This window comes from Lytechinus variegatus, chromosome 13 (assembly GCF_018143015.1).
Source record: "Lytechinus variegatus isolate NC3 chromosome 13, Lvar_3.0, whole genome shotgun sequence".
NCBI lineage: Eukaryota > Metazoa > Echinodermata > Echinoidea > Temnopleuroida > Toxopneustidae > Lytechinus > Lytechinus variegatus.
In genome coordinates this window covers 13877031-13904370 of record NC_054752.1, presented here as the reverse complement: position 1 = coordinate 13904370, position 27340 = coordinate 13877031, and the positions used below count along the sequence as shown (strand labels likewise).

At 36.4% G+C, this 27340-nt stretch overlaps 1 protein-coding gene across 1 annotated transcript; it reads left to right on the top strand.

The window, feature by feature from the left end:
- The first annotated feature begins 4535 nt into the window (after window positions 1–4535).
- Window positions 4536–15327, top strand: LOC121426322 (protein PLANT CADMIUM RESISTANCE 3-like). Its single transcript, XM_041622581.1, has 3 exons — window positions 4536–4918; window positions 10323–10391; window positions 13302–15327. Exons 1-3 carry the CDS (start codon window positions 4706–4708, stop codon window positions 13338–13340), a joined length of 321 nt encoding a protein of 106 aa, XP_041478515.1. The 5' UTR covers window positions 4536–4705; the 3' UTR covers window positions 13341–15327.
- The last annotated feature ends 12013 nt before the right edge of the window (window positions 15328–27340 follow it).

The window sequence follows — 27340 nt, the reverse complement described above, 5'->3', positions numbered from 1 at the left end:
ATTTTTATGTTCCAATCTGAAAAGCGGATAATTTGAGCACGATTTTTAATAAAGAACGAGTTGTGCAGCTCAATCTCGTTTGCTGATTTCTGTGTAACATTACCATCTTATTGTTTTTGCACATGCGGAATTATTGGGGGAGGGCAAAACGATCATTCTTGACCGCGGCGCCGATCTAGATTTGGTTAGCAATAGGCCCTTCTTCATTATTCTACCGGCGCTTATTTATTGAAATCAGGGGACGCTGATCAGTCTTGACCGGCGCCGATTTAAATTTTGGCGGCGCCGGTTAAGACAAAGGCAGCGCCGATTTGTCTTGACCGGCGCCGATTTAAAGAAGTAGTACTGATTATTTGTACGTAAGATTCAGGCAGCGGCAATCCATAATCGACTGGCGCCGATCTAGAACCAGGAGGCGCCGATTATTCTTGACTGGCGCCGATTTTTAACCAGGTGGGGCTGATTATTCTTGACCAGCCCCGATTTAGATATAGGTGGCGCTGATTATCCTTGATCGGCGCCGGTTAAGAACTCAGGCAGCGCCGAGTTTTCTTTACCGGCGCCGATTTATAACCAGATGACGCCGATTGTTCTTGTCCAGCGTCGATTTAGATTTAGGTGGCGCTAATTATCCTTGATCGGCGCCGGTTAAGACTCTGGCAGTGCCGATTTTTCTTGACTAGCGCCGATTTATAACTAAATAGCGCTGATTAGTCTTGTCCGGCGCCGATTTAGATTAAGGTGGCGCTGATTATTCTTGATTGGCGCCAGTTATATGCAGGCAGCGCACTGCTACCGGCGAAGTTGTTGGGTAAAGGGTAGTTAAAAGAAAAAATAAGGAAGATGATATGATTACGCCTTGCTGGGGATAGTCTTTCCTTTACTGTTGCGAATGTTATATCAGTGTATATTTTTTTAAGCTGCGCCTTTTCCCTTTCTTTCCTTTATTTTTAATTTTTCAAGCGGCGCCTTTTCTTTCTTTTACTTTTTTTTATTTTTTTTTATTTTGATATTAGGGGGGGCGCGCGCACCCTGCGCACCCCCCCTGGATCCGCCGATGATAATGGTCGTACATATTCGCGAGATCATGCAATCATGAATGGTGATCATGAATGGTGATCAGGGGGCGAAAATAAAATCTGCCATACATGTTGGGTTTCATCCTGGTAAAATTGCTATCATCCACTTTCTATCTTTTCCATAAAGGTCCATTTTCCGTTCCCTTTGTGTGTGTGAGCTAGTGTGTTGTCGTGTTTGTGTGTGTGTGTGTGTGGGGGGGGGGGGGGTAAGTTGTTTAACTCTTCATGCGTTCACCTGTAAACCCCCTGTGTGTTGCATTATCTTAGCAGTGATCCCCTCTACGCAGTATAATACACTCTGTTATTCAGAGTGCCATAACTTTTTATACGATCATTTTGAAAGAAAATGTTGCGTAGCAAACTTGTAGAGTGTTTCCTGTGCTTTCTTATCGTATATAAATTTATCGGATAAATTATGGAAAAATGTATAGTAAATTAAATTTTCTAAATGCTTTCTCCTAATACTTCCAACAAAATATAGCCCCCCCCCCTTTTACTTTGGTTCTTGTGTTAGTGGCATGATTTTTATTTATCCTCTTGGACTGTTCATTACATAAGCTTTGTATTGATACCAAAATCATGATAATCCGGTAAAAATAGCCCATATATAGTGGAAAATAAAAGAGTAAATTTTTGCCTGGTCAAGGTATTGAAAGGGTCTCATTCACATTCGTGCCATGTGTCACAGACTCCTAACAATAAGCCTGGCCATGGTATTGTTTGTTAGGAGGGTTTTATTGATTTTCTCCTCTCCTTTTTCAATGAACTTTCTGGCTGTGATCAGGATGTATTCATTTTTTGGAAAAAGTCAATGATTCTGTAATTTTTAAACTGCGATAATCCGTCGAACGCTAAACTAATGTCGCACTCGCGATCGATCGATCGGTACACAGGTACGGTATACACAAACGCCAGGCTATACACTGTAGCTAGGCACGCTCTGGGGCATGCAATTGTTAAAAAACCTTTGTCGCCTCAATTATCACCATTCCTCATTTAGGCCTCAGTCTTTTTAAACGAAAATATTGTTTGTTTGCGTTTTCATCCAGGAGTGCTCCTACATATCTTCAGTCGGCATTTTCGATGCAATTCCTTACAAATTAATGCACCCAGAATTTCCGCTAATTTATTCAATATCACCGAGATAAAAACTAAGAAAAAAATACGATCAATCAATTGCATATTTCATCATTTTACCTTTTTGTGCCCACTATACCAAAAGGAAACCTGCGTACAGCAACGCAATAAATTTCAATCTGATTCAGAGTTGGAATATAATAAAAAGATTATGAATTATTAATTTCTTTATATAGAGTTTAATTATGTAGCCCAATCGATTTATCATATTATACGGAAACGACATTGCCGAGTGAAAGAACAACTCGCCGGGGATCCGCTCCTGCATGGTGGGCAATAATGATCATTATACATACCTTAATCATGTATGGACTTATTTATCTTCTCCATCGCTACACTGCACTGCATTGCCATGGTTTTATCTCGGTGGGGGTACATATTGACTATCATCCTGATCATACGAGTTTCCTATAATAATGAACGGACATGCGTGATGGATAAAAGAAACTATTCACCGATTATACGATGAATAATAATGACCTTGCCCACCCGAAAACATAACGCGACAGTCACATCAGCACACCTTAACTCGTATTACGGCCATAGAGATAATTATAACACGGTACCTCTTTGTTCAGACCGATCACGTGCTGCGATTCTGGTATGACTGAGGCTTTTTGCAACCATGGCATAGCTCAAAACACCACCAAACAACGTCTAACATTATTTTTATTTATTAATGACCCAATACCTGTACGTTTGATCGATGTTTCATTACATTTGTCATTATGTGAGGGTTACATTGATAGTCCACCGGGAATATGAAACGATCAAAGAAAGGTGAATATATAGCTTGAGAGGCACTGATAAACATGCTGGTAAAAATGTAATTGATCATAATTATTTACAAAATAACAATCACATTAAAATGTAGTGTTGAAAACAAAAATTACTGTTACTACAGGCAAATAACAAATCATGACAAATTCATAAAATATGTGAGCTTGCATATGATTGTTTTATAATTATAACATTAACACTATTATCATAATACATAACGAACATAAACAAGATACTTTACTTTACAGAATACTGTGTAAATAATTAAAATATGAGACCTTATTAATCAACTTATCGGGAAACACGTACGTTATTGAGATTATTAACTCTATTCCTTTATACACATGCATGTATTTTATTTTCTTGTAATTTGCAAAACCAACATAATTAATCATGACGATTATATACCAATGTATTTACTAAGAAATATGAAGGGAGTGGTGTAAATTCTTGTAAAAATCCACATTAATTTATTGGAAAATTAAGTGAAGAAATATTGACAGATGAAATATTCACGATTCTCTTAAAATCTTATTTTTAAAGCAGAATAATGTTTGTTCTGAGCGTATCAGATAAATACTCCTGATTACATGTTACAATGATCTTCTTTTTATTATTATCTTTTTTTATTCTAAGCATGGATGTCATATAGATATACATACAATAAATAATTATATTTCGTTCTAATTATTTGAACATGATTTATCATTGACAACAATACATATTGATTCTATTTGTTATGCTTCAGAGCCTAGGGGTTTTTGAGTTAGATAAATATTAAATTGGTAAAATAATCATCAGGTCACTAATATGCTTCACTACAAAACTTCCATTGCGTCCCTATTGTTTTTTTAATACACGAATGCATTATTAGAATGAAGGATAAAAAGCACTGTCTATTGAATGCCTTACTCACTGGCATAGGTGCCGTGTTGGCGTGGCCGGGGATCGAACCCCGGATATTCAAGTGTCTAATCTAGCGCCTTAGATCACTCTGCCACAGCACCTCCAACCCACGCACCCACATCCACTCACCTGTCACCCACAAATCCGCACGCACACACATCTTTCCTTTTCTTTTCATTTTATTTTTACCGGTATTTCCCATAGCTTTTCCCATTGATCGCGAATGCACTCTCAGAAATGTTTAACCAACCTATACCAGGTTGGTTTTGATCGAACCTACCAACTGTTGGTTAAGAAAAATCGCCATTCGTTTGACATGCAATTTTCTATTGACCAAGGTTCTTAGGGTAACAATCCTAATATTTTGCTGTGAGAGTGCGAGGCTATCTAACATAGATTTCCCCATGCACACGCACAGTCATAATCATATTAAAGATTCCAGGGATATAACAATGAACACTAATATGATGCTCGTTGACACAACATTGCGCATAATTCACGAAGTGATATCGATACCAATACCCAGTGGCAACGCCCATCCATGCAGAGCGCCGCCACCCCAGCCAAAACTCCAGCAACCAATCAAAACACAGTATCACTTTGTTCACGTTTCTATGTGCTCTGGAAACCATATAGATTATATTATTTTTCATTTGCTAGTGCTATAGCAACGCCCGCACAGCTGCACAGAGAGCCCGTGTCATATCCAAACTATCCCCCATCCGTCCGTTGATAGTTGATACCATCGCACGCGTTGGATAACTTTCTAATTGTAACCATCATCAAAGTTTAATATACTAATCATGGGTGAATGGAAACACGGTACCTTTGGTTGCTTTGATAACCTAGGAATATGTATCATCACATATATTGCACCTTGTTACACGGCTGGTAAAAATGCTGAAGCCAATGGCGAGAGCTGTATCCTCTATGGATGCCTGTCAATGCTGGGATGTATTGGGTTGTGGTCAATGACTTCCATTCGAGGAAAGACCAGGGCGGCCAAAGGAATCGATGTAAGTATTATTTCATATTCCTTGATAATTGTAACGACTTATAACAGAAGAAGCAGAATCCTCAAAGAGTGAACAATTTATATCGAACGATCTGCCGTTAATAAAAGACATGATGACATATCTTAGTAAGATGGTGAGCTATCATACCTAATTGACAAGTCGACTGGAGTCTTAATAGCATAGAAATGTCGACGTACTAAATGCATAGGTCGACGTGACGACATAATGCATCTTGTCGACTTACAACATTGTGCAGGTTCCCTGCCTAGTCGACATCAAACTTATTACAGTCTACTTAATTGACAAGTGTATCCTATCCACATGTCGACTTATGCATTGTTGAAAAATCGACATAATTAGGCTTCAAGTAGACTTGACAAGCTAAAGCACTTCGCTATCTCATTAAGTAGAATGAGACTTTTATAGGGTTTCTGTAAGAATATATCCATGGGTAACTTGAAATGTGACTTTAAGTTTGAGTTTTTTATGTAAATTCTTCTTCAGCATTCACAATCGTTATCTATTTTTTTAAAACAAGTGCACAGTTACAAATAATTTCCATTTATTTGAATGCAGGATAAAAGAGCATAGGTTTCGTGGCCCGGGATCAAACCCCGGACTATCCATGTATAGCCAGGCGCCTTAGACCGCTCGGCCATGGCACCTCAACCTATCATAATAGCCAACGATCAAACTCGTTTCTAAGTTAGATTACTCGTCGTAGGTAATGATCAGTCACTATCTAATAATTGCTTGCTTGATAAATACAGAATTTATAAATATTAGATTGATTTATTGGTCTTTACTTCAGGTTTATATTATTCATAGTAAAGCATATTATTATTTGAAAGGCAATTATAATGATAGAAATTGGATGGATGTTTCTGGCTTTGATTTTGGCCACCAATATACTTACACGTATGATCCAGCTGACGATTTTATCAATAAATACAAAGGGAACATCATTGCAAAAGAGCCACATTTCAACCCGTGACTTAATCTTTACACATCTGGCAAAGAATATCGCTTTCCCCATGTTCCCATATTACGACAGGAAAGTCACGCCAAAATGTTTGTTCAAATATTGTCAGACGCCTTCCAATGTTCCACAAAGTGGGTTCTGTAAAAGGCTTATTCTTCACGGTCTGCTGCGTAACATATTGATAACATATACGGCCGGCGTACAGAGAGTTGCGACTGATCAGGTAAACTACAACTATGGAAAGCCAGAAACGCCTAAATCTATAACATGTATGTGTGTTCAAAATATTTTCTAGATAATGATAATTATACATGTGCACTCATGCACTCATTGTTGTTTTGATAAATTCAGTGTACCCTCTCCCCTTGTTGATAAAGGATATTGTGCAAACTTTAGGAAGGAAAAAAATATGACAATGACGGATTTCCATAATATAGTTGAGACTGATATAGGATCAGTCTAAACTATAAGACGAGATCCTGGTTAATAATGGAAGTCAGTTATGGGAGTCTTCAAATCGGTAAAAACGATAGATTGGTTCGCAAAAGTATAGTGCATGACTGTGAGCCAATCACCCCTGTACACATGAAGTAACATGGGTGGAGGATAATGATAAAACAGACCTAGGAAAGCAAAGCAACGACACTATTTTCAATTATGATAACAATCGTGGTATTTTTCATGTTGGTGTGTTTCTTTGTGTGACTACACTGCCACATTAGGTTGCCCAATTTTTTTTTAACTTTTCAAAACAAAATCATCATTTCCTTTTTACAAACAAAAGCATGGTTACCGGTACAGATAATAGTAAAAATCTTCGAATGGTCTTCCAATGAGCAAATTTACTAGTCAGTGCAGCGCAAAAATCTGGAGGTACAGCTTAAGCATTTGACAGTTACCTTCATGAAATCAACTTTTTAGTGTTATGGATTTATTGTACAATAATCTGACTGAACCCAATAAAGATTAACACAAGCAATGCCAAATAGCACACAATCTTTGAGCTCTGTTTGAAGTGACTGTTGAATGAACTTTTTCAAACTATGCATGGGCTTGCACGTATATACACGTGCATGTGTGTATGTGAAAGGGTGTTTAAAGTTTAAACCTGCATATAAGTCCTATATATCCAAATACATGTAGTTCTGATTAAAATCTATCTCCTTTCTTTATTTCCTTCATTCTTTTTCTTCTTTCTTGCTTTCTTTCTTTCTTTCTTTCTTCATCCTTTCTTCTTTCTTTCTTTCTTTCCTCCTCTCTTCCCTTCTTTCTTTCTTTCTTTTTTCATGTATCCATTTCCTTCTTTCTGTCTTCCCCCAATTTTTTCATTCTTTATTTTATCTAATAGTAATCTATCTATTCATAATAATGTCAATGCGTGTATCATGTATATAGACATGTGTTTAGGCTTGCATATTTGCAAATAAATAAAAATCTATATTTCAACCAAATTGTGCATATCTTTCAATATCTATCTATCTATTTATCTATCTATCTATCTCTCTATCTATTTGTCTGTCCGATTTTCTATACATCTACTAGGATCACTCATTCCTTCATTTCCTGCATGAGCACACATCCATGCAAAAGCATTCTCTCCCTTCGCTCGGCAAATATGAAAACTGACGCACATGAAATGTTGACTTGAGCATTCCTTTTGTGGCAAAATTTTGATTCTTTCTAACAACTGACAATAATATTGAACTTCATTATTATTTTCATAGAAGTTGAAACATTTCTTGCATCACTTGACATTAGTAATTATCTCACATTAAACAAAATAAAGCACAATGACGACCTCCTCTCTTGTACCATTTCATAGACATGTAGGTCTATATCATCCTTTTCCCCTTCCCGTTGAATTTGTGTTTTTGTACTATCCACTTAATTCTACCCTTTGTGTTTTCCTCTTTCTTTCTTACATTAACTTCAAGTTTCGTTTCTTTTTTCCATTCAGTATTGATAAAATCAATATATTCATTTTCCGCTTGACAGTTTTCAATTTCTTCTTTTTCCTTCTTTGGCTTTATAATGGCAACAAGTCAGAATTGACGATTTTTTCCCAGCAATTGAAAAGATCTATTTTAAACAGCTCTTCTTCCTTTTCTCTTTCTCCTTTATCGTTTTATTTTTCTTTCTTTTCCTTTTTTGTGTAATTTTTTCTCGTTTATGTTTTCCTCTTTTTTCTTTCTAGATTTTTCTACCCCACTTCCTTAATGATTATTTTTTTCTTGCGTTTTGTTTCCCCGTTTTAGTACATTCTCTGTTCTGGGCCAACGTACTGTACGTTTGGCCAGACATGCTCTCCTTAAATCCTATACCAATTATATAATTATAAAAGATCATTTTGTTATCATGGCTCTAGAATATGGAATACGTTATCCCCTTTTCTCCGTTTAGCAAATTCTTTTACAAAACAATGTTAATCGATATCCCTCACACAAATATGTTTTAAGATTTCCACAATGAATACTTTCTGTTACACTTTCCGTTATCATAAGTTTATTAGTGATTTTTTTTTTACTTTTAAACATGAAATGTATTTCATTTTTCTTTCTCATTGATTATTTTGTTCATTTTGTTGACGATTTTTATGTGATATTGTTTTGTTATGTTTTTAATCTCTGTTGATACAGGGCCCCTTGGTCGAGCAGTTCTTGTAACTGAAAGGGCTACCCTGTTAAAATTAAACGACAAATAAATAAATAAAGCAATTGGCATTCTATTCTTGATATTAACAAAATCGTAAATTTGTTAACAACCAAATATAAATGAGTTTGGATTCATTATAATTATGATGGATAATTTCTGTTGTTAACAAATGGCTATTCATGATATCAAGAAATGATGGTATTGACAAAACGGTTCACCATGTCTACGTATGTCGGTACAAGCGGTCAAAACGATCAAGGACATGCGAGTGTTTCGTAAAGCTGTTCGTAAGTCAAGAGCGACTTTAAGAACGACTGAGGATCATTTATTGTGGTGAATGATATTCACCATTAATGTTCATTGGTGATTATATAGCGCGAAAGAAAGGATCACCAGTCGTTCTTAAAGGCGCTCTTAACTTACGAACAGCTTTAGGAAACACCCACCATGCAGGGGCCTGAAGAAAGACTTGCGTTGAAACGCAACTCAGTCTAAAATACGAGCTTCTGTTTGGTTGGAGTTATGTTTGATTGCATCCCTCTCTGCAGAGGGCCCCTGGTGTGTTTTCTAGGAGTTCCCAGAGGTGACATTAGTAAAGGTGCAAAAAATGAAAATATTCCAATTTCAGTATTAGATGTATGACAGACTTAATTTCGTGTTATAGATGTAATGGGATCTTTCTTGTTTTGCTCAGTGTTCATTTTCAGATGATATAGTGCTCACTGAGGATTGTCAGAGTCAACCTCCCTAAAAAACCCCACAAATTAGCCTCACTGCACCAGTGATCCATGGCAATCCATGCAAAGATGTTAATTGGGGCTCAAATGTCGTCATAATTTATATCATTAGAATTATCTGTATCATTTCAATTTAATTTGGTCTATTGATAAACAAAAGAACATGCCGCTCGAAAGAGGAAACTGATTTGAGATAACCGAATGGCATATTCCACTCAAAATTCCCATGATAATTTAGCATATTTCAGAACAAAAAACCCAACCAAATCCTTGTTTTTTATAACTCTTTCCATCTCTGTGACAATGACTGTACATGGGTTTTGGGTGTTTTTTTTTTTTGGGGGGGCGTACGTTTATGATCTTACCATTATGGTATTTCCCTTTCTGCTCTTCATTGACGTTTTGCTTTTCTCTGTGTGAATTCTGTTTAGGCCTATCTGTTTTAAGCCTTTTATGTTTGTGAAGTGGAGTTCGTGCGAATGCCCCCAAAAAGAATAATATACATGTATATCAATAGCCGATGACGTTGATGACTATTTACTCCTAACCCCAAAATGGTCAAAATCAAGGAACACCCTGACACACTTTAATAAACCATAATCTCAATCACATCCGTTTCGTTGTAAAAACTCTAGTGTGAAAACTGGCACCAGTTGGTGTCAATAAAGGACCACACCCTGGAGATTGAACACAACACCAAAGAGTGTAAAAAGGTGTTGTAATACACCTATAGATGTTAAACTAACATTATCAGTTTAACATCGGTGTAAAACAACTGGTGTGGTCCCCTATGTACACGGGTTAGCACCACATATTTTGCGGTGTAGTCTTAAATACCAGTGTTTTCGGTCGGACAGAATATTCATCGACGCATTGGTTTGTATTTCCAATCCTGTTTAGGACTGTTGGCATGTTTTTGGTTAAGAGGTGTGTGTCTTGCTGCATTCTCGTAGGTTTACAACCAATCATTTTAAATATTTCATTAAATTGAAAAAAATATAATGAATGAAATATTTTTATATCTTCCTTACAGGGGTCGTATGTCAACGATCTGATATGCATCTGGTTTTGTACACTTTGTGCCTTAGCCCAAGAAAATATGGTGAGTAAATTCTTCCTGTTTTTAATAAAATCTAGCCTACTCATTTTCTTTAATCACATTGAACAACTTCTGCTTAAAATTGCAGATTGTGCCAGTCTGAATAATATTGATATGTCGAATGTTATCAATGGACAATGGATTGTAGGAAGTCTATTGGAATTAAAATATCGAGATCAAGTTTCGAACTTACTTCCTACATCTTTATGAAATAAATACTTTATCCTTTTTTTAACTTGGAGGGTTTCATAATGTTTTATTAATGCGAATAAATGGAATAAAATGTGTGGTATTGTTAAATCGAAACACATATTTGGAGTTCATTCAAATGAGTAACAATTTGTTGCACTGAGTTTTCATTGCCCGTGTTCTGAACTCAAGTTTAAATTAAACCCTGGTCGTAAGTTATGGTTTAACTACGGAGAGTCGATTGGGGCACAGATTCCTAACAGTAAAAATTCACTTAATTATCTCATTTGACACTCACATTGTTCATGGATCCCTAAAGTCAAAGTCAGTTTTATCGGGGGAAATTATCACAGAAAGCAAAATAATATTGTTCTCTGGTCCTCGTCAAGTCGACTTCGTCAGGAAGAGAAGTCATGAAGGCAATATGAATTAAAGATCCTCATTCTTGTTTTCGGAAAGAGACGTCAACGAGTATAGAGTATTCCCTGAATCTTGTACATGTTGTAAAGATGACGTAGTTGTCAATATAAAAATTATGATGATGTTCGTCCTTTGCTAGCGAAGACGACCACCACTGTCAAGGTTTCACTGCCATATAGCAGAGACAGCAGCATGACTGCAATGTGCACCTTTAGTTTTGTCAGCAGAATGGTTCCTCTTCTCTCCACGACCCTTTCCCTAGTCTGCTGAAAGTAAAATTCTGTAGGAGACCTCCTCATCAATCCTGAAAGACCGAGACTCCGTACTGCCAAGGTAAATGAACTTATCTGCAGCCGTCAGGTTCTTCTTTGTGCTAATCGTCAAACCGAAATCATCACATGCTTTGGCGAATAGGTCTATGCTTTTCTGCTTGTCGGACTGGGTACTCGTATTCAATGTGCAGTCATCAGCAAAGAGAAAGTCACAGGCTGTTTCTTCCTGGACTTTGGTTTTAGCTTGTAGTCTCCGTAGGTTGAACCGCTTCCTGTCAGGACGGAATTTGAAGTCCACTTTGATGCCACCTTTACGAAAAGCATCAGTCAGCATAGCAGTAAACATCAGACTGAACAGAGCTGGGGCAAGGACACAGCCTTGTTTCACGCCATTTGTGACCGGGAAAAGTTCTGAGTGACACCTTGGGCCTGCACGCAAGCTTACATGCCATCATCATGATCATCATGATCATGGAATTGTCTGACTAGTAAGATGAACTTGGTAGGGAAGCCGAACGTAGCCATGATTATCCAGAGTCCTTCTCTGCAGACAGTATCGATTGCCTTAATTAGGTCCAAAAAGGTGGTATAGAGATCACCATTCTGCTCCTGGAGTTGTTGTGCTGCCAATATCATGTCTACTGTGCTGCGGCGACCTTGTCTGAATAATTATACATAATAAGACCACGTTGTTCATGCATCTCATCAACTCAGCTTAACGGGGACAAGAAGACAACAAACCAATCAGGTGAAACTTGATCGGGACCAATATTCAATATCGTGAATCTTTTCAAGTCGATTTGGTGTTATATTATATTCAGGAGATAGCAGAATGAGCTATCGGCTCCTTGAACTCGTCGAGTCGTTTTTGTCGAGACAAGAGGATGACACAATCATGAAACTCGTCAAGTCAACAGTATGAATACAAGAACGTAATAAGAAAAGGTGAAACTGTTCCATTATCCTCGATGTGGACCTCGCCCTGAAAAATCCTGTTCTTTGATCTCATCAAGGCGATTAAATGAGGACAAGAAAACTGTGAAGTATAGGCCAAAACATCAGTATCTTGACGTCGTAAAGCCAATCATGAAAGTTTCCAAGAAGGCAAGATCCAGGAGCATAATTGTCTGGCCGACTTCATGAAAATAAAAAAGCACATAGAAAAATAGTTTCGTCATTGGCCCTCGATTATCAAGTCATCTGCATGGGGACGAGTAGTCAAGAAGACAATTCTTGGTTTTATCAAATTGACTTAAGAACAATGGGTAGACAACAGAACAAGCTAGTCTCTTGATCCTTGAAATTCGTCATATTGAATTCATCCCGCCCGTGAGTCAAGGAAGAAATATATTGGACCTATTCTAAGGGACTTAAGCAGGGAATGAGAAGTTGCGAACAGCAGAATATGGTCCCTTGATCTCGTAAATCGACTTCTTTGCGGCACGTAGACCGATTAGATTATACATTCCTGGACCTTATCAAGTCGAATGAATGACAGTAAGACAATGACACAAGATATGCCCCTATTGATCTTTAAAATTTGTCAGGATCCGGGCGAAAGGCACTTGATCCCCGGGGACAATCCTAAATGAAACAACTAAAGACATTGGTCTCTTAACGTCAAGAAGAGTCACAGTGCCCACACCTGGATCTCGTTAAGATCAATGATATCGATCAGGACATTAGGACCCTGAAGACTTATATGGGAAGAGGAGACAAGAAGCATGCGACCAAGAACACACCCCTTCTCGAGCTTCTCTGACGAAGTCATCTTGCCGAAATTCAGGACCTTGTCTTTCTTTCTTCTGTCTTTATAATGGTATTTTTACCCCTGAATTATCTCACGTATTGGTGCATTTTGACTTGTTTGTTTCGTATATGCCCTTCACCGTCGATATTAGTCTTCTAAAACCGTTTTGCTCTTGTTTCCCATCTCTTTTCTCTATCAATCTCCATTTTCTCTTCTCTATTTCAAAATTTTCCTATTCTTTCCTTCTCCTCCATCCCTTACTTTCATTTGTCTTAATCACAGGAATGGGCGGATGGTGGACAGGCGATGGCACGTGAATAAACTATCACCCTTTCTAGCTGGTCTCCTCAATCTCATATCAACATGATTAAGATCCGACCTCTGCAGCAACACTGGACCAACCAGCCTAAGGTGGTGGCAAAAAGCAAAAAATAATGAAAACTTCCATTTATCAACTCAAACTATTATATCACCTGGGATCATTTTTTATCAACATTTTCGTCCGACAGACAAGTTGTCAGATCTGACAACTTTCCTTGATTTTGATTGGCTGAATAGCACCGCTACTATGGTACTGTCTGATAAAACGGGACTTGTCGGATAAAACATCCCGATATTTCATTTATAAAACACGCCCCTAGGGTCCCTCACCACAACACTTGGGGATTGATCATACGGATTTGTTTGCAATTGATTTCGTCTTTCATACAAAATTAACTATACGATCAATATACGCTTTTTGCTGTAGAGGCCCTGGCTTTGGCAGTGATGAAAGGGAAAAATCTGAAATCTGTGATTACTTCTAAGGGATACTGATTAAACAATTTACGAACACTCCAAATCCATGATCATAATCTTTTCACTTTGTCGATAGAAACTACTTTACATAAAAATTAAACACATATGAGTTAATGACTTGAAATATTTTGTTGTCGGTATTACTATTTTTTGAACGCTGAAATAAAATTAGAGGCTGAGACTCTTGTGGAAACGAGGCCGCCGGTTAAGAGGCTACAATATGCCTAAAGTGATGCACATTGAACTATATTGTCTTTCAGAATACTATTACGAGATTATTGTCATAAATATGCGACGTAATCATTTGGTCGTTGGTTTGATTAAGTTGTGCAATTAGAGGAGTTACTTATTTACTTTCTGACATAGCATTTCAAACTCGTTGAATTAAAAAAATATAATTTATGCAGATACTTCCCTATACAAATAAAATATCTATGGATATGCAAGTAAAAGTCAACATAGTTTGTTCTTTGTCTTTCAATGTCTCTTTTGTAGAAAAACAACATTTCCCCGTTTTATTTACATAAATAAAGGAAATGTCAATTTAATGTCAAATGAAAAACTTGAATATCGGCTGTGTTATATTGATCACCCCCCCCCCAAAAAAAAAAAAACGTGACTACCCAGTATCACTCACAGGAATTATGGATGATTACATTTTTGTATAAAGTTTTATATGCTTCAATCATGTACATAGTCTACGTTTAGGTTTTAGTGATCTTTTATAATCTTTGTAAATCTGTGGATGTTTTCTGTTGTTTCTGCGAGGTTTTCTCTTTTAAACTGAAATTCGTATAGACTTAATTGTAGACGCCCTTTTTTCGCCGGAAACTTGAGCGTAATTTGGTTTATTATATTGGTATTTCATAAAGTTATTTATATCGTAACATTCGTTTGTTAATCAATGTTCCCCATTTAGATACCCCGGATTTGTAAAAATAAATCATATTAACCAAGGAGTCCCACTGTAGACAAATCTAACAATAATACAATAAAATAATCAAGTTGTTTCCCACTTTTCATCCGATTTTAAGTTGTGTTGAAATCATAATCAAACACGTCTAATGCATACAAACTGACACGACCTGTATTTCTGTAGTACTTTAGAAATTACACGTGATTTAGTAAACATATCCGAAATGTCAAATAATAATTGTATTGCATAATGAAATGTTGCAAGTTCTCCGTTAATGTTTAATAATCTCTCGAATTCTTAAAGTACTTTTTTGATGATAAAAGGAAATGAAATAAAGGTTTGATGCATCAAATAGAATACCGAATCAGAGTGTTTCCAGAGAAAAAAATCCGGAGACAAATTATATGCTGAAATGATTTTGTATCGGGAAAGGCCTATCAGCAAAACAGTGAAAATCTATACTTCTATTGAATGAGTGTAATAGAATTGATATATTGTAAAAACACATAAGTATTGTGGTTTTCTTTTGGCGCCCCTTTTTCTATGATTATATATCTTGTACTGTCGTGGAACCATCGTCAGATTTGTTTTATATTATAATGCGAAAAAATAAACATTTTGTGATTGCTAAAATGATAATGTAGTTAATGAACTTTTCATTGCCTTTGTCAGTTGTCCCAAAAATGCAGAGGATGAGTGAACTTTAAGAACAATGCTTTCAATTTTTTTTTTAATATTTAAATTACCAAATTGAAGGGACGGACTATATTTTTCTCTAATAGGATGACTAAACTAATAAATGCAAACGACAAACTTTTGAAGGCAAAATACGTTATAAAGAAACTGCACCATTCCACTGCTTTTTTTGCTGGAACACCCTTAATAATCAAATTGTGGTCCTAACGAATCAGAGACGGGAAACCTTCTGACTGCAGCGCAAAAAATACGATAATACGAAGAAGTTACAGACCCAGTAATTTGAAAAGCCCTCTTTGTAAAAAGGGGGTAAGTTGCTGGAATCCATCGCCATGATTCCCACGACATGATTCTGACAAAATTGCGTTGGTTCTTCGAACAAAGGGAACCTGACCTTCAGGGAATATATGCATGATTAATAGTAATATACATGTATTAATACTATCTTTCATGAGGTCTGCATTGCTAGATTGTTTCCATCGCGCTCAGAAGATTCGTTGTCGTTGGGATTCCGACCCTCCGTCATTCGTAAGTTCCCTTCTAAAATGTGGTGATGTTCATTGAGCGATGATATCAAAATAATTATCCAAAGTGGTTTCGGTTGTACACCAAAAGGGAATATTGCCCACTGATTCTATAATAACAGCTACTATACAGATCAGTGATCTTACCTCATCAGAAAAAGAGCATGTGTATACCTTTGCGTGTGTGGGAAGGGTCCTTTTGCTTTTGTGTGTGTGGGTAAGTTGGCGATGGTGATATGCTGTGCTGGTTTTTTTTCGATGTTGACACCACAATAAAAAGCCCAACTTCATTAATTCATTTTTGCAGAAGAGATCCCCCCCAAAATAAAGAAAACAATTCAAAAAATATTCTGAATCCTCTTTTGATGAAAATAGTTTGAACTTTAATCTATTTTGTAACAGGTTCTAGGCTTGTTAAGAAAAAATACAATAAATTCCACAATTAAAATATAAATACATATATTATGGCAAACCGTAGACAATCTCTTCAATGTCACCCCATCCTTTGGACCAAAGTGTCTTCAATGAACTGATGATTTGACAATTAAAATAGAACATCAGTAGATTTGGTCAGTGTCAAACTTGGACTTTTAGTGCCATTTTAAATAATCATAATTATAAGGCCTACTCAGGCATGCACAGAAGTAGAGGAGGGTTCTACTATATTTTGATGAAAATATATCATTTCAAAATATTTCTTTTATTAATCGTCAAAACTAAGATCCCCCAATAATGGAATAATGTTTTATGCGGAATTTTCCCTCCAAATTAATCCTGGATTCACCTGGGATACTAACTCCGAATGAAAATATTACAAACAATATAGGTCATATAAAGCCGTGTATTGTAAGCCTATTTCAGTTTCAATATAGTCATGAAGAAAATAAATTATCACAACCATGACAAATATAGAAATTACCAAAATGGTTGAATGGCAATTGAAACTGAATACAATTCACAAGCATATCTGTATAATCTAAACCCAGTGATGGCCGAGAAACTTTTTTATGAGAAGTGGTTGGTATTTCAGATCATTGCCAATTTAAGCTGTGTGCCATCGAGTGAAACGGACTGTATACAATAGCAGCAAAATGATAAAATAGCAAGCTTTGAATATGGTGCATATTATTCATTACAGAGGAATGAAACCATGACGATAAAATTGGTTTTAATAAAAGGCGAAAAATTAAAGCGAGAACACTTATCATTATTATTAGCTCACTTTTTCGTTGGTGGATTTCGACCAAACCTTTAGCAGTATATCTTTCAATCATTACCTTACCTACGGGGGGGGGGCAGACTGACGAGTCACAACCCATGCAAGGGACGTATCCGTGCCCCCCCCCCCCGGCGAGTCACAACTGATCCTTGACGAGCCACAAGTGGCCCGCTCCTTCTTTTTTTTTTTTTTTGCTTGTCAATTTTTTTCCCGGTACGAAGTCCTTTATTTGTGGTTCCAGACCCTTTTTTTTTTGTTTGTCAAATTTTTTGCGGACGAATTTGCCCCCCCCCCCTTCGGAAAATCCTAGGTACGCCAATGCATCTAATGTCAATTACTTTGCTAGAACCAACTCTTTGTCATGATGAACTCCACTGGAAAGAACATAGCGTCCCACAGCGTGAGCCACAGTGTGTTCACAGTGTGGAACACAACATTACATCACATTCACACGGTTGAACTTAAGCATTTCAACAGTGTGGATCACATATTCACATAGTCGACCATGTGAACACACTGTAAACAACCGCACCGTCGAGATGTCCACAGTGTGAAAATATATCACACTGTTAAATTTGAGCATTTTAACAGTGTGAATGATATTTTCACGTAGTCCACTAAGTGAACACACTGTGATCACACTGTGTCAGACTGTGTTCTTTCTAGCAGGGAACTTTCCTTTTAAGACGACGGGAATGTCCTATTTATAACAATATAGGCCTACGTCATAAAAAATCATCCATGAAACGTGTTTTCGAGATAAAAATGTTAACGCGGGCGCTGTCAAAGTCCTGATCTGAACAAGGAATGAAAAGAGTAGATTATACAATGGGTAACTCCAAGACACATTTCTCGCTCTTAAAACTGGAATAGAATATACATAAGAACATTAAGACTTACGTTTGAGTATGACGTTAGAAATATGAACAAACATCATAAATCTAACGAATTGAGAATTTAATTATATAGGACGCCATGTGCTCGCTTGTTGTTTTGAACTGCAAACTCGTATTTTTCAATGTAATAAGCCAGTTCGTAGTTCCTTTCTGCGCATGATCAAAAGATTCTACGCATGATCAGAAGAAGGTCATTTGTACTAAAGTGACATGGTGCTTTAAAATCTAATGTGATAAGCACCAACTTTGATGTCTTGATTATTCATATATTCTTTTGAATTGTCGTTTTCATTTACATCCACAAAAACAACAATGCTTCCACGAACGACTGGTATTTCACAGTTTGTCAAGTACATTGTGCAACATGCTAAGATATGCATTCAAAGTAGGAATGCAACAAATACCTTCATTAAGTGTTCATTGGTGTGCTATTCTAGTCACCTGGTCTATTCAATTTCTTCATCCTGCTATGTAAGGCAAGCTTACATAATATCTTGCTTTGAAATCTGCCTATCATGATGAAAGAAATGAAAGGTCATTTGACCAAAATTGCCCATGAAGTAATTACGAACTGGTCTATTCAATAAAATCTATAGGATTTACTATCCTTTCACGAATGGTGAGCAAGGATAAACACAGTATTCCATAGAAATTTATAGACCTAAAAGTAATAGCTACTACTACTACTACCACTACTACCACTACTACTACTACTACTACTACTACCACTACTACCACTACTACCACTACTATCACTACTATCACTACTACTACTACTACTACTACTACTACTACTACTACTACTACTACTACTTCTACTACTTCTACTACTTCTACTACTTCTACTACTACTTCTACTACTTCTACTACTTCTACTACTACCTACTACTACTACTACTACTACTACTACTACTACTACTACTACTACTACTACTACTACTACTACTACTACTACTACTACTACTACTACTACTACTACTACTACTACTACTACTACTACTACTACTACTACTACTACTACTACTACTACTACTACTACTACTACTACTACTACTACTACTACTACTACTACCACCACTACTACTACTACTACCACTACTACCACTACTACCACTACTACACTACTTCTACTTCTACTACTTCTACTACTTCTACTACTACCACTACTACCACTACTACTACTATACTACTACTACTACTACTACTACTACTACTACTACTACTAGTACTACTACTACTTCTAATTCTACTACTTCTACTACTACTACTACTACTACTACTACTACTACTACTACTACTACTACTAATAATGATAATAATAATAATAAAAATAATGATGATAAACTATTATTTACGCAGGGTAGCCACTCTCAGCTGTAAGCTCTTCTTCCAGCGGACCCTGCATAACATAATATGTTATTATAACCCTTCACTATTCTCATACGTCAACAAGAAGGTATAGAAGCTCCCAGTTTTAAAGTCTTTGGTATGACTCGGCCGGGAATCGAACCCACGACCTCTAAGTGGTAGAGACAGGCGCTCTACCACTTAGCCACCTTGTCCATATCCACCATGAGAATACCATCCACTTGTCTAAAATCAATCGACATGGTGAATATAGGCCTGCACTAGGTATCAACACTAAAATGGAAAAAAAAACGAAGCCCCGGCCCCCCCCCCCAAAAAAAGGGCCTATTCATGAGAGGAATTTAAAACATTACCCTTTTTTCATGAAAATTTGGCATCATTAAGAGACACTTCGAGCTCGAATGTTAGCCTCACACTCTTGTGCAAAAAAACCCCCACACTGTACCGTACACATAGTAGGCCTATACATTGCTTTCGGGATTTGATCTCATACACAGAGCCACATCCTGAGCTCGAATAGAAATCAATGGAATTGACAATGCAAGGGTAACCAACAATATCATAATTAAATGAAAAAAGATATCAAGCATGCCTACCCCAGTTGTCCTTGGCATTGTTTGTATTGACAACCACTGTGCTTCTCTAGCAACCGTTGCTAGGAGATAGCGTTCCCATTCTTCAATGAATGGGATATTTACCATCATGATTTGATATCAACAAACACGCTTTCTATACCGACCTCACGTTCGCGATTTAATACACCACCAATAGGTATAAATGATCGGTCAGAGTATCACAGAATCGGGGACCATTATTTTGGCTAATTGTGTTTGAGCGCCCATGCAGGCGCGGTTCTAGACTAACATTTTTGGTGGGGCTCCTGGGGGCTTGAGAAAATTTTCGACGTTGTTTTTTTTTCAAAACAATGGAAATTGCCTATAATGAGCAGCATAACTATGTGTACAATGGAGACTAACCTGCTTTGACCAAGCAGCTAGTCTGCCGCCCCTTAGCCCCCAAATATGTTTCTATTATTGTGCGAGGTAGTGTCGCGACCGAGCAAAAATATGAAGTATTCAAAATGCTTGAGAATGATTTCATAACCATATCATCTACATGTATACATATACCCAATAGGCCCTGATTGATATAGTGTAGATGAGGGCATGTGATTTCACTTCACGATAAGATGGACAAATATTAAGAAGGGGCTACTCTTTCCAGGCTTTTCATTTACTATGTTATGGGAGCGAGTCAAATGAAATAGCGAAAAAATACAGAAAATGTTCATCAGTTGGGGACGAGAAATCATGAAACGGGTAAAATTCCTTCTTTGAAGAGCGATATTTTTGATTTTCAGAGATAAGACCTTAATACATGTATACGGTATAATAGAATATGCTAGATGATGCAGATGATGGGGCGTTTGATGTCACTGATACCAGCCCTTATGTGGTGACCGGGGATAAGTGAACCTATAGCATTTTGAGCATCTTATAACTCCCAAACAAATGTAAATCCACAACATGCTGATAGGTTGCAAAAGAACATGATCAAGGATTTTGAAATATTAGTACACACAATAGACTACAGCAGAGAATAGAGTCAAATTACTCTGAGGCCTCTTTCAAGGGAGGGAGGGAGGGAGGGGGGGGGGGCAGGGGCAGGGGCAAACATATCGATTTGCTCCCCCCCCAATAAGTTTGACAATAGTATTCATGGATAGTATGGATCGACAACCCTAACTCTCGCTGTTTTAAATAACTTAAACCTCAGTCAGGGAGAATATAAGGACTGCACCATTTTCTCAAACCACCAAAAAAATGCCAAAATCCGAATCGCGTTTGACAAAAGATAGACAAATCTAGAGTTTAAACTTAAATTTTACAGCATTCGATTTCGTGTTGGGTAAATTAGGGTCTAATTTCAAGACAAATATGCTAAGCATTTTATTGTATTGCAGGGGATCATGGACTTACTGTACTCTTAGAGAGCATTCAATCATTCTGTATTTAGATCTTATTTAGCGAGGGGGCATGTAGCGAGAAAATTGTCCAATATCTATAGAAAAAAAGCTTTGATTTAGAGTACTTATAACACCATCTTATACATACAAGACGGAGAGATTAAGAATAAAAAAGTAGAGAGACACGAGAGAGAGAGAGAGAGGGGGGGGGGGAGCGAGAGGTGGTGCTTAAAAATGGGCAACTGCACTTTGAATGAACCTGCACCTGTATGCTGCTTGCTGCCATTACATTAATTGAAAAAAAAATATGTATTAAATATCATTTAAACCGATAGACAGGGTGTGTGTGTGTGTGTGTCGAATGAACATTAATCAATCCTGACATATGGAGCGTAAAGACCGCAAGAGAGCGAAGTTTCATGAAACTGTCGTCAGTTACGCACAACTTCGCAAACAATTATTGGAGACCATTACTCAATTTTCCCTTTTCAACATCATGAAAACAGTGGACCCAACTTCTGTATTTTCTGTAATATTCAGTTTTATGACATTTTGTAGGTGTACAAGAGAGCCAAAGCGAGCAAGAAAAAATCCATGGCGTCGTAATAGATGAAGTGATGATGAAATAATTAAAATACACAATAGAATGAAATGGGTATCTATTTAAATGTAACCTAAATCTATATGGATTCGTTTTTTCATGCGTACGAGGGTAGCGAGCGAGGAAAATTATAAGCATCTTTGTGGCAGAAGTACTTTGTAATTCTTTGACGGATTTTCATGAAATCCTCACCATTTGCTTTGCTATCTATTTATATATCAAAACGGTTCCGTGACATTTGCTCCGGCGGAAATTGCTCCGCTGTAAATTTCACACACTAATGGAATTACCGACTTCAACCCTGGATTTAACACTATACTCAATCCTAATCCTAAACCTAACATAAAGCCCTAAATATTGCAATACTAAACCTATAATATTAGCCTATATAGGAGCAATTGTCGCCGGAGCAAATGTCGTGTCACCATTAAGACAAACTCATCGCCAGGGTGAACTATCCCTTAAAGGGGAAGTTCACCCTGACAAAAAGTTTATTGTAAAAAAAGCGGAAAAAAATAATAAAAAATATTGCCGAAGGTTTGGGGAAAATTCATCAAATAATTAAAAAAGTTATTAGAATTTCAATTATTTGTGACGTCATATGCGAGCAGCATTCCTACATAGCGAATGGTAAAAAATCAATGAAATGTCATTTTCTCAGAAAATTGAAAATGGTTTTCACTGTAACTTTTGTATATCAATAGACAAATCCTTTCACACCCGATCATGAAAAGAAAACAAAATAAAGTCATCAGGAACCATACAAAATTTGAAATTCATACATTTTATATTACATAACACATGGGGCAGCTGCTCGTTTATGACGTCACAAATCCCAAAATTTGAACTCTTATAACTTTCTTACTCTTTAACAGATTTTCCTCAAACCGTCACCAACATTTTTTACTATTTTTTCTGCTATTTTTACAACAAAGTTTTCTTCAGGGTGAACTTCCCCTATAACCCTTAAATGATTTATAATGAATGTATCAAAATCATATGGGGGGGGGGGGAGAAAGTTGGTGAGAGTAGAGTAGCTTGATCTGCATTATTTTATACTAATTTGTTGAGCACTGCACACGGTTGGTGTGGACAGTGAAAGAATGCAAGCTCAATGATATTCAATTATATACAGAAATACAAATATCATTGTTCTTGCAAAGTCATAAGAAAATTATAAAACCCCAAATAAAAAACGTCATCAAGGCAATATAACTATCATAAAGACGCATAAATAAATATAATGATAATGTGCCGCGATGACGCAGAGACCCGCATTATGATTTTAGATTACGACCATGCGTCACTGAACGCTGTTATTATTACTATCATTATTATTAGTAGTAGTAGTATGTGCCGCGATGACGCAGAGACCCGAATTATGATTTTACAGTACGACCATGAGTCACCGAACTATTATTATCATCATTATTATTACTATTCCTACTACTACTACTATACTACTATATACTACTACTACTACTACTACTACTACTACTACTACTACTACTACTACTACTACTACTACTACTACTACTACTACTACTACTACTACTACTACTTCTACTATTACTACTACTACTACTACTACTACTACTACTACTACTACTACTACTACTACTACTACTACTACTACTACTACTACTACTACTACTACTACTACTACTACTACCACTTCTTCTTCTTCTACCACTACTACTGCTATCATTATTATTAGTAGTAGCAATATCATCATCATCATCATTGTCATTATCATCATTATTACCATTTTCATCCTGAATTGTAGATACCGATGATTCTAAAGTGAAGTGAAGCATTGCACTAAAAATTTGTAATTCAAAGGGTTACCTTGGAACACGGAATTTCACTGTTATATTTCAAGCTTAAGAGGTCAGAAAATGAATTCTATTACACTTTGTCATTTATTGAGAGATTCAATAAATGTAAAACTGAAACCATTTCAAACCCGTCTGGTTTTGCATCCTTATACGCCCATATTTTATTTCAGAATGCCATAAAATAAATTAATTTTTACTGCACATTGTCACTGTATAATGAAGAAAATGTGAATTATAATCGAGTGGACTCTTCGTGTTTTATCACATCATAAAGCTATCTCTGTAAATGTGACTGAAGAAAATAACGTCAGGGGCTTGTTTGCCGAGCTACGTACTGCACAAAATCAAACATGCCCTTGCCGAAACTATTGACAATTTGGCAATAAATGGACAAGTAGAAGTGTGCTGTATCCATAGAGATATATTACTAGTTTGTGTTAATTGTTAGTATATATCTCTCTTCATATGGTTGTATCTCAGAAACTGGGTCATATCATTACATCCACATGTGCATGCAAAATATGTTTTGATCCAAGAAGAAATGGTCTAATTCTCATATCGTCTAGCATCATCATCATGAAGGTGCCGTGGTCAAGTTAGTGGTCATCATCATGGAGGTGCTGTGGTCGAGTGGTTTAAAGCGCCTGACTGGACAAATGAAAGTCTGGGGTTCGATCCCCGTCCACGGGGCTTAGGTGTAAAAATGGCAGAGGTAAAAATAGCAGAGGTAAAAATGGCAAATGTAAAAATGGCAGAGGTAAAAATGGCAAAGGGAAAATGGCAGAGGTAAAAATGGCAAAGGTAAAAAATAGCAGAGGTAAAAATGGCAAATGTAAAAATAGCAGATGTAAACATGGCAAAGGTAAAAATGGCAGAGGTAAAGATGGCAGAGGTAAAAATGGCAAAGGTAAAAAAGGCAGAAGTAAAAATGGCAAAGGTAAAAATGACAGAGATAAAATGGCAGAGGTAAAATGGCAGAGGTAAAATTGGCAAAGGTAAAAATGGCCGAGGAATAAATAGCAGCGGTAATAATGGCAGAGGTAAAATGGCTGAGGCAAAAATGATACTTGAGTTGGTATTTCCTTTTTCCCTGAACTTACTTGCACGACCTTCTCATGTCAAATCGCTCTTCTAATATTCAAATTTGAAGAACACTTTGGATCCCAAATATTGTACTTAATCCATTGCAGGTGAAATTCACACTGACATAAAGTTTATCAAAATGATATTGGTGAGGGTTTTAGGGAATCCATCAAAGATTTAAAAAGCTACTAAAAGCTACTAAATCTTAAAGCGCTTAGAGACATGCAACTTTGCTTATGTATTTTGCGCTATACAAAAACGTTTCATTATTATTATTATTAAAATTTTACATGTTAATGGGGACGTCATTTGCGAGCAGTTTCCCCCATATATGGTGTAATCAAAACATATCAATGGAATGTCATATTCAACAACAAAAAAGGAAAATGGTTTTAAATGTATATTAACATACAAATAATTTCACATCCGCTCCCAAATTTTTTTTTAGCAATCATGAACCATCGATTAAAAAAATGAAAAGTAGACATTTGGGTGCATAAAATACGGGGTAGTTACTAGTATAGAACGTCACAGATCAAAAACTCAAACTTCTAACTTTCTTAATCTTTGATTGGTTTTCCGCAAACCTTCACCAGTATATTTTTTGTTATTTTTACAGTAAAGCATGAATTTCCTCTTCAAAACAGGTCGACAGAATGGTACCTAAGAAACACCTATAAATCCCCGATTCGCTATACACTTCAAAATTAATGCGGTACCCGTTACCATAGAAACTAGTTAAGGACCCTGATGCCCAATTGGACTAGCTGCAATGAGGTATTACTCTGAAAAAAAATGAACACTAGTTGCTATTATTATATCATTTACATTAAACTATATACGAACCATATCAATATCTATTCGGATCTATTATGATGTTGAAATATGAAAAATTACTTTCATTACAGAACGTTTATTTTCTTCTGTTATCCAAGTTATGTTAGTGGTTCAAAGATATCCCGAACTCGTCTGTTTCAGTTTATTAATGGTAGCGCACATTGGTGTCTACATTACTATTCGTTTTGGTATGTATGTGATGATGAAGTGCTGTTTTACTACACGAACGGGCCAAGATAATTCCTTTCATCAAACACTAATTCAAATCATTTTGGCATGAAAATATTTGAGTTTAATCATATCAACCATAAAGTATAGACCTAAAATGATGGAAAAAATCCGAATAATATGTCATCAGTTCTTTATACTCATTTTGTCGATAGGAGTCCATTCAAGGTCAATAATTAGAACTGATATTAACTGGAAAGGCTATATCTTTTCCTTGCTGATCTAGCATGTCATGATCTTTACCTCTGTCATTTTTGCCTCTGCCATTATTACCTCTGCCATTTTTACATCTGCCATTATTACCTCTGCCATTATTACCTCTGCCATTTTTACCTCAGCCATTTTACCCGGCACCGTCCATGGCACTTATGCCCGTGAGCAAGGCATTTATCAAGTCACGTCCTCTTTTATCCAACATTCAAATAAATAAAAATGCTATACGCGTCCTTGGTAACTATTGCATGCGTGGACTTGTTTTTGAGAAAATAATAATAAGCATGGCTAAACCCAAAGTCTAATTGTCGTTTGATTCAACATTCACTAGGTTCAACACTCACGTAGTCTAAATATTATTTAAATTGATGGTCACATCGTATACTATATTTCCAATCCGTATACGTTATATGATACACTTTGTCAAATTAAAACTTGGTTTATGAACAGTCAATACACTCATTTTAAATAGATTAATGCATTCATATTTGATTGAGGGTAAAAAAATAAAATGAAAATGGATAAGGAAATATGCACCATTTAGAAAATGGGTATTAAATACTTGCATAATTATAACTATTACATGTACATTACTTAGGCTTATTATTTAGAAACCTGAAGAACAAATAAAACAAAACTATATTTTGTAATTATTATACCAAAACAGCCAAAACGCAATAAAAGTGAAACTAAATTATTTTTCTCATCAATGGATCCTCAAAGAGAAGAGATCGTTGCTTAACAATTACAAATTAATGCCTAATCATAAAGAAATGAAACTAAATTTTGTAATAGTCTGTTTGAAGAAGGTCAACAGGCTTGTCTTGTAAAACATAAAAGTGGTATTCAACAACATTAATACATGGGTATGAATTGATATAGAGGAACTGTTCGGACCAGTGGCGTACCTGGGATTTTCCACGGGGGGGGGGGCAAATTCGTCCCCCCAAGAATTTGACAAGCAAAAAAAAATAAAACGGGTCTTCAACAACAAATATAGGATTCCGTACAATAAAAAAATTGACAACCAAAAAAAAAGAAAAATCTTCAACCACAAGTATAGGATTTCATACCAGAAAAACAATTGACAAGACAAAAAAAAAGATACGTCCCTTGCATGGGTTGTGACTCGTCAGGG